This window comes from Camellia sinensis, chromosome 15, assembly GCF_055761805.1.
Source record: "Camellia sinensis isolate YWXY chromosome 15, ASM5576180v1, whole genome shotgun sequence".
NCBI lineage: Eukaryota > Viridiplantae > Streptophyta > Magnoliopsida > Ericales > Theaceae > Camellia > Camellia sinensis.
Genome location: NC_138975.1, coordinates 72891510 through 72899830, shown reverse-complemented (window position 1 = coordinate 72899830; position 8321 = coordinate 72891510). Strand labels below are relative to the sequence as shown.

The 8321-nt window shown below is 37.1% G+C and overlaps 2 protein-coding genes across 2 annotated transcripts; one reads left to right on the top strand and one right to left on the bottom strand.

Moving 5' to 3' along the window:
• Nucleotides 1–999: 999 nt before the first annotated feature.
• On the top strand, nt 1000–4232 carry EMB1006 (Pentatricopeptide repeat (PPR) superfamily protein). The gene is made up of 2 exons (XM_028262171.2): nt 1000–2016; nt 2521–4232. The coding sequence occupies exons 1-2, from the start codon at nt 1133–1135 to the stop codon at nt 3833–3835; spliced, it is 2199 nt and encodes a 732-aa protein (XP_028117972.2). The 5' UTR covers nt 1000–1132; the 3' UTR covers nt 3836–4232.
• A 662-nt stretch (nt 4233–4894) lies between these two features.
• Nucleotides 4895–8015, bottom strand: LOC114315574 (O-fucosyltransferase family protein). The gene is made up of 6 exons (XM_082907698.1): nt 7294–8015; nt 6458–6626; nt 6172–6261; nt 5786–6069; nt 5440–5698; nt 4895–5228 (listed from the first exon to the last, which is right to left on the bottom strand). The coding sequence occupies exons 1-6, from the start codon at nt 7977–7979 to the stop codon at nt 5013–5015; spliced, it is 1704 nt and encodes a 567-aa protein (XP_082763824.1). The 5' UTR covers nt 7980–8015; the 3' UTR covers nt 4895–5012.
• Between the last annotated feature and the right edge of the window lie 306 nt (nt 8016–8321).

Below are 8321 nucleotides of genomic sequence, written 5' to 3'. Positions count from 1 at the left end.
AACACTATAGATAAGGGCATAATAGTCAATTAAAAAATAAAAAATTAGGAAAAATGATCTCATGGAATAAAAAGATAAATACATGAGACTAATAAAATTATAATAATCATTTGTAAATCTAATAGGTTGCGATAACTCTAAAATAAATTTATCAATAAAAATCCTTTAAATTATATATTTTAGTGACTTAATAGATAAGGCTCCGTTTGGCAAGGAGGTTGGGGGCTATTTTAGTCACAAAAGACAAAATAGGTAATTTTAGCCACAACAAACAAAGGCGCTGTTTGGGAAGAAAGGATTGAGGCTATTATAGCCTCAAATTACAAATAAGCCAAAAAACTCCACTGTTCAAAGTTTTTCAAAAAAAAAAATAGGTTGCAGCTGCCGGCAGTGTAGGATTGACAAATTGTTACATCAACTGGTAAATTACGATTTTGCCCTTTTATATCAATTTAAAAAATTGTAATCTTAAGGACAAATTTGTCATTTTAACTTCAAATATTATTTCAACACATTTTTCAATACAACAACTCAAATAAAAATCCATCTCATCTTCCCAAACACAAAAACTAAAATAGTCTACTAAAATAGCAAAAAAGTCAAAAAGCCTCTAAAATAGCCACTTCCCAAACGAGGCCAAAATATCAAATCCAACCCATAATCATTACACTTTTCTCTCATAAAAAAAGTCAAAAAAGTCAAAAAGTCCTTCTCAAATCAAGCTTTTTAGCTCAGACTAAAATAGCCAAAAAGTCAAAAAGTCAATCCACTTCCCAAACGGAGGCTTAATCTATAGTTTAAGACTTAACTCAACAAACTTTGATCAATATATTTTAATGACTTACTAAGCTCAATCAATAATTTAAGAATTAAATACATAATTTAATAAGCTCAATCAATAATTTAAGAATTAAATAGATTATTTAATAATAGTTTAGGTAGAAAGTGAAATAAACCCTAAAAAAAAAAAAAAAAATTGTAAACTGTAAATGTCATTTTGGAAACTTCCAACCTAAACTATTAGAAATGAGGCTTTGATGTGTGTAATGCACTGCAGATTCTTATCAAAGATAGTGTCGAACGCAACAGTTAGCAAAGACTGAGGCTCTCTATTATCAATCAATCAAAGACGATGGTGCTCAAGTACCGTTATTGCCTTCCTCCTCCTCCTTCCTCTTCTGTGCCCTTACTTTGTCATCACTATCCAAAGCTTCAAATTTTTGGAAATGGACGGCCCAAACCCCCAATACCATTTTCTCTATATGCAATTCCACCTCCTAATAATACTACTTCCACCTCACACTCTTCAACCACCCCCATTTTCCTCCCTTTTCTCCAAGAAGAAGATGAAGAAGGTGATGATGAAGAACAAGAAGTAGAAATGCTACAAGACCCAGAATCAGAACAAAACGAACAACAAGATGAGGTCTTGGAATCAATCGAAGACCCAATTCTCAGATTCTTCAAATTTCGCACTTCAATTCAAGAACTAGACCCTGGCTGCCAAGGAAAGCTTTCCCTCCAAAAGAATCGCCGCACTTCCTGGCACCTCGCCCCTGGCGATGCAGTTGAATTTGTGGAAGAAACTGAATTTGATTTCAAAAATGGGTTCGAAGACAAACAGGAGCAATTGGGTGTTGAGAATGAGAATTTGGCTTTAGAGGGTGTTGTAGGTGAAATTCTGCAGATAGCAAGGAATGTGCCTGAGAATTTGACTTTGGGGGAGCTTTTGGGGCCTTATGAAGGAAGGGTTGGAGAGAGAGACTGTGTGGAGGTGTTGGGTTTGATGGGTCAGGAATGCCTGGTAATGGGTTGTTTGTACTTTTTCGAATGGATGGGCTTGCAGGAACCATCGCTTGTTATGCCACGAGCATGTTCACTGTTGTTTCCTGTCTTGGGGAGAGCTGGGATGGGTGATAAATTGATGGTTTTGTTTCGTAATTTGCCTAATTCGAAGCAATTCAGGGATGTTCATGTTTACAATGCTGCAATATCAGGTCTACTGTGTTGTGGGAGGTAATGAGTTTTTACTCAATTATTGTTTTTTCTCCTTTGTTTATTGTGTTTATTTGCAAAGCTCTGTTCAATTTAGGCGTGTGAGGTCAGTATCAGTGTGTAATGGATTACGCAGAACTATGGATTATGAGTTATGACTTAATGATTTCATCAGCAGCTAAGCCAGCTATTGTAGCATTTGAATAGATTAATTATTGTAGACAAGGATAAAAAATGATGTTTTTGCTTTGCATAATTGCCTATGATAGGAGGAATGTTCATTTTTCTTCATCAACATAGTTTTTCCTTCCAAGTACTCCGATCCTATTTCTCAGTTAGTTATAATGTTCTTGTAATACTTCATGCTGAACTGTTATCATTTCATCTTATGCTTTAATGCTAGCAGTTTGAACCATTCTCTCTGCCTCTGATTTATAAAAATTTAGGTAGTGCTTTTTCTAGACTATGGTGCACCTTCTTTGCAAGAGACATTTATTTTAATATGTAGTTAGTTGCTTGTATTAGGTATGATGATGCCTGGAAAGTCTATGAGAAAATGGAAACAAATAATGTCCAACCAGATCATGTGACATGTTCTATTATGATTACAATCATGAGGAGAAGCGGTGGAAGTGCCAAAGAAGCATGGGAGTTCTTTGAGAAAATGAATAGGAAAGGTGTTGAATGGCATTTGGAAGTCTTGGGTGCTCTAATAAAATCATTTTGCGATGAGGGGCTTACGAACGAGGCGCTTATTATCCAATTAGAAATGGAGAAGAAAGGGATTTCTTCAAATGCTATTGTGTACAACACTTTAATGGATGCATATAGTAAATCTGACAGGGTTGAAGAGGCTGAAGGTCTCTTTGCTGAGATGAAAGCAAAGGGGATTAAACCTACATCTCCCACTTATAACATTTTAATGCATGCATACAGCAGAAGAATGCAACCTGAGATCATTGAGAAACTTCACCTAGAGATGGAAAATTTGGGGTTGGAGCCAAATGTCAAATCATATACATGTCTTATTAGTGCTTATGGGAGGCAGAAAAAGATGAGTGATATGGCTGCAGATGCTTTCTTGAGGATGAAGAAGGTTGGGATTCAACCAACTTCACATTCATATACAGCTCTTATCCACGCATATTCAGTCGGTGGTTGGCATGAGAAGGCTTTTATGGCCTTTGAAAACATGCAAAGGGAAGGAGTAAAACCTTCTGTAGAAACTTATACTGCTCTACTTGATGCATTTAGGCGTGCTGGTGACACCCAAATGCTGATGAAGATATGGAAATTGATGATCAGTGACAAAATTGTAGGTACGCGTGTGACATTCAACATTCTTCTAGATGGATTTGCTAAACAAGGCCACTACATTGAAGCAAGAGATGTAATCTGTGAATTTGGAAAGATTGGCTTGCAGCCAACGGTGATGACATATAACATGCTGATGAATGCATATGCACGAGGAGGGCAAGAATCAAAGTTGCCTCAACTGCTGAAAGAGATGTCAACTCTCAATCTAAGGCCAGATTCTATCACTTATTCCACCATGATATATGCCTATGTCCGTGTTCGCGACTTCAAGAGGGCATTTTTTTATCATAAGAAGATGGTGAAAAGTGGGCAAGTGCCTGATGCCAAATCCTATCAGAAGCTCAGGGCGATTTTGGATGTGAAAGCTGCAACAAATAACAGGAAAGATCGAAAAGCTATACTTGGCATAGTTAATAGTAAGATGGGTTTGTTGAAATCTACAAAGAAAAGAAAGAAAGATGAGTTCTGGAAGAACAAGAAGCAGCAATCAAGAATTCATGCCTCGCCTCGCGTTGGACACTGATGATTCTATGCTTGGATTTCTCATTCACAAAAAAACCTCAGAAGAATCCCCAAAAAATCTGTGAGTGGCTTGAGAATTTCATTAATGTTGATAATGAGGCTAATGTCTGCTGAGTAGGAATCTGCTGGTTGATTTTGCACTGGCTTCTTTTGTATATAGGTCTTGTTAATGTGTGCCCTTAGGGCATATGTTAAGAGAGCTTAATAGTATTGTACCTTATTTATTGCATTCACTCTCATGTGCAATGTACAACACTTTTAAGCTTCTTAACATGTGCCCTAAGGGAGCACATCAATAAATTCCTTTGTATATAATGAGAAGTGTCACTTGTATTGTGAGTTGGGTTTTTCTTGACAATCCCATAAATGCTATAAATGAAAGTTTCCAATTGCTCCTCGATAGCTGTGTTTTATGATGATAACTATTCACCACTTGAAAACAAAATTTTACTTTTTTTTTTCTTCTGAAATTCGATAAAGATTTAAAAATATGGTTTGGTCTGGAATCTAGAGAAAGAGACTTAAAACATGGTTTTCAATTGGGAAAAAAAAAAAAAAAAGAAGAAGAAGAAGAGGAAAAAAAAAAAAAAAAGAAAGAAAAAAAAGAAGAAAAGAGTTCTGTTATGTCCAAACTTATCAATCATCAAGTATTACTAAACAGATTACTAACAGATTTAATGGAAGGTAGATTTGAGTTCACAACAGTAGTATCCTTGAATGTTATTTCATCAACTAATTTGGTCTAGAAAACAAACAATTTCATGAATTACTTTTGTTCCCAAATGAATACTACTTTTTTAGTTGTATCATGTTTTTTTAATTTGAATTGCCCTTGTGTCATAAAATCTGATTCATCAGTGCTTATTGTTTGTGCTAAAACATATGATCCAAACTTCAAAGGGCTATAAGAAGTTTTATAATGTCTTTTATTTTGAATTTCCCTTTTGTGTCATAAAATATGATTCATCATCCAAACTTCAAAGGGATATAAGAAAGACAGATCACACCAACAAAAAAGGGGAAACAATGAAGAATGCAATCTGAACAATGCATGCTTATGATTTAGGAAGAACAAAAAGGAAGAAAAAGAAGGGGAGAAGAAAAAAAAAAACCCAAATGAGATACAGATTTTCAGTGACAGTCAACTGGTTAAAATGATAAAAATATTGTATGATGTGCTACTGTTTACACAAGCATTCAGGCACGGGGTACGCAACCACGTCCCGATCTCTCTTGTTAGTCCTCAGCTCAGGCTGTCCCAAAGCTCTCCTGTGCAGCTTCTTCATGATGCTGCTGAACTCTGTATCAGGAATGGATCCTTCTTCAAAGAAATGAAGCATCATGCGCTTGTTAGGCTTTATGAATTTTCGGTGTCCCACATACGCACGGTGACCCTGCCAATTCGGAGTGTTAGAACAGACTTAAATTTAGATGAGCTCACTCCGGTGTGGTCTCTAATGGACATTTTGGTTTCTTTTGAACCATCTTAGCTGCAGAATAAATGTTGACTAATGGCCATTAGTGTGCTTACTCTTTCCACATCTCTTTACAAATTAGGTGTTGTGACTTGTAAATGACTAGCATTCTCAGAAGTTCAATCAATACCTGCATGGCTCGGGCCATGTTACCTCCATGAGAAGGTACAAAGACATTGCTGCTCAGCGAGACAATGTAGTCAATGGCAGCTAAAACAGAGGATCTTTTGATGTACGGTGCAAGCTCGCCTTCTCGTGCCAGCATCTCCTTTGTTACCACATTTGGAAATTCTGCCACAAGTGGCTTCAATGCCTCGGTGCCCCCAAATGGCTCTCCTCCTGCAATATAAATTCGTGCATTGCTTGGTGCCCCCAGAGCCTTGATGAGCCTGCACTAGCACCCAGTGTAAATCTGATTCGTTCTAGTTGTTCAAAATCCTAAAAAGAAAATGTGTGTGATTGTCCATAGCACTCACCTAACCACTTCTAGTGCATTAAGAGGGCATAGTCCAGCAAGTCGCCTCTGAATGTAGGTCATGTCCAACCTTCTGGTGCGGAAGTCAGGGTTAGAGTCCCTCTCCTTGCTGATAATGTGGTCGTATTCGGGTCCTAAACCGGTAAGACATCCAGTTCTGACCCACACATCCTTCTCTAGCCGGAGATGGATGCTAATGTATGGACCTTCAATCCACATCCTTTTAGTAAGCCGATTTCCAAGCTCCCGGATTGGAGCTGCAAATCTTAGTGCATGGAAAGCTACCTGCCATATAAAGAGGGAATTGCTATATTGTCAGATTAGTACCATAAATATCTTTACTGACAACATTTTAGTTTTATAGGTACCGAATATTCATTCTCTTACCTTGCATCGAAGCTTTTGAAGATCTGGTGGCAGATTCTTTGAGAGCTTAGAATCCAACCCTTTCAATACAAGAACGCCTTCTTGATTAATCTAGATGAACCAAATGCAACATATTTTGTTATACAGAGAGTGTACAGCTGCTAGTCTACACAGTTTGCAGTAGTGGAATATACTTTTAAAGATGATTTAGTTTTCTTGGTGGCGCTGAAATTGGAAGAAAAGAAGAAAAAAATATGAAACTATGTCATTAAACATAGAAGTGCAGAAAGCCCCCAAATTTTCTCACTTGTTTGAAGAATCTGGCGCGGATCCAAAGTGGAGGAACATGGTACGGAATTTGAGTTTCAACTGTCTGTCTTGAAACCAAATGTGTGGAGGGCAGCGATGACACAACTCGAACGTCAGCTTGTAGAGTCTTTTTAAAATGTTCAACATCGAAGATGTCAGAGAATTCGCTGCAAAAATGAAATTACTGATCTTAATTCATACTCTGCTCAACTCATATCGATAAAAAATAAAAAATAAAAAGTGTCCCAATTCCTTTCCACCCAGAGTAGAGAGTTCATTGGAGGTTCTATATCTTATATAAGATACGGTCTGAAGAACTGTACTTCCATATCATCCAAGATCATGGTGCTGTCATTAATTTGTAATAATCATATAGCAATTCTGTTAATAAAGAAAGAGGAAAACCAGAAAACAGCCCTGTTTGGTATTGTTTTCTCTTTTTTTTTTTTCTTTTTTGCTTTTAGTATTCTCAGAAATATAAAAATAAATAAATAAGTTCAAAACATTACATATATAGTTTTGATTTTCATGTGAAAATGGGTGTTTTCAGAAAACATGCTTACAAATCTTGGATTTATGAAGGGAAAAGGGAAAAAAAAAATTAAGATCTGGAATGTTAATATAATTTTCAAGATTCAAACACAAACAAATTCAAGATCCAAGGAGAAAATGGAAACCTAGAATTTTAATATAATTTCCACATGAAAAAATTATTCCCAACAGAGTTGGAACTAGTCCAAAACTAAATCAACCCTTGAAATATAATATAATGCTCAAAATGAGAAATATATATATATGTACTAATTAACAATGTGATCAATCGGAGAGGAGTACCTTTCATCTCCCCAAATGTGATTGACCTGCAAAACTGGTACAACCAATGCGGCTTCAAGAATTCTAGCAATGACAACTGCATCAATAATTTGATTCCTTTGCTGATTCAATCCTCCAGAAACCACCACCATCAGGAACCTCCGCTTCCCCTTCAGAATCCCCGCTGACGCTCTCCGGTACCCGATACTTAAATCCAAGCATGGTTGGTATCCTTCCCCATCTGGCTGCTGCCAGAACTCTCTCTCTTCCTCGGACAGATTTCCGGAAACCCGATGAACCGGCAGTGGCACCATTACACTCTGTGATAGTCTTGGCTCATCATCATCATCATCAGAACTGGCCGAAATCAAAGCCGAAAGAGAGGCTATGTGCAGAGGAGAGTATGAAGATGAGAAAAAAGGGAAGGAGAAGCTACTGAATGGTGATGAAGACGGGTTCGCAGAGCATGGGACTTTGTTCTGAGAAATGAGTATGGAGCTGAGGATTAGAAATCCCAGGAAACTGAAGAAGATGAGAAGAGAGAGAAAGAAGAAAGAGGGTTTTGGTGCCGAACATGGGTGGCGGTTTCTCGGGCTTTTCTTGGGCGAGAAAAGGAGTGAAGTGAATGGAGAAAGTGCAAGAAAGTGCAAGAAAAAAGTTGGGTTCAGTGTCATCAGTGAGTTCTTGATGTTTCTAGGTCTTGCCATGAAGCTGATTTGTGTTCTTCTCTGAGATTCCAGAGAAATTGTTTTAGGGAAAACGAAGAAAGATATATATATATATATATATATGTATTCTGGTAGAGAGAGGAGAAGATAACAGAGCAAGAGTGGGTACGCGAAATAACAGAATCAGTTAATTAGTTTTGAGTTGAAATGTCTATTGTACCCTCGATTTCTTTGCTTTAGTAGTTTTGAATTTAATGAAATGCGAATAAAATATGAGAGATGGAAAAGGGTTTTTTGGTCCAATTAAGCAGTAAAACTGAAACGGTTTTTTTTTCTTAGGCTCAACTGATTTTGGCGGCAAAATCAGAATCAGGTAAAATC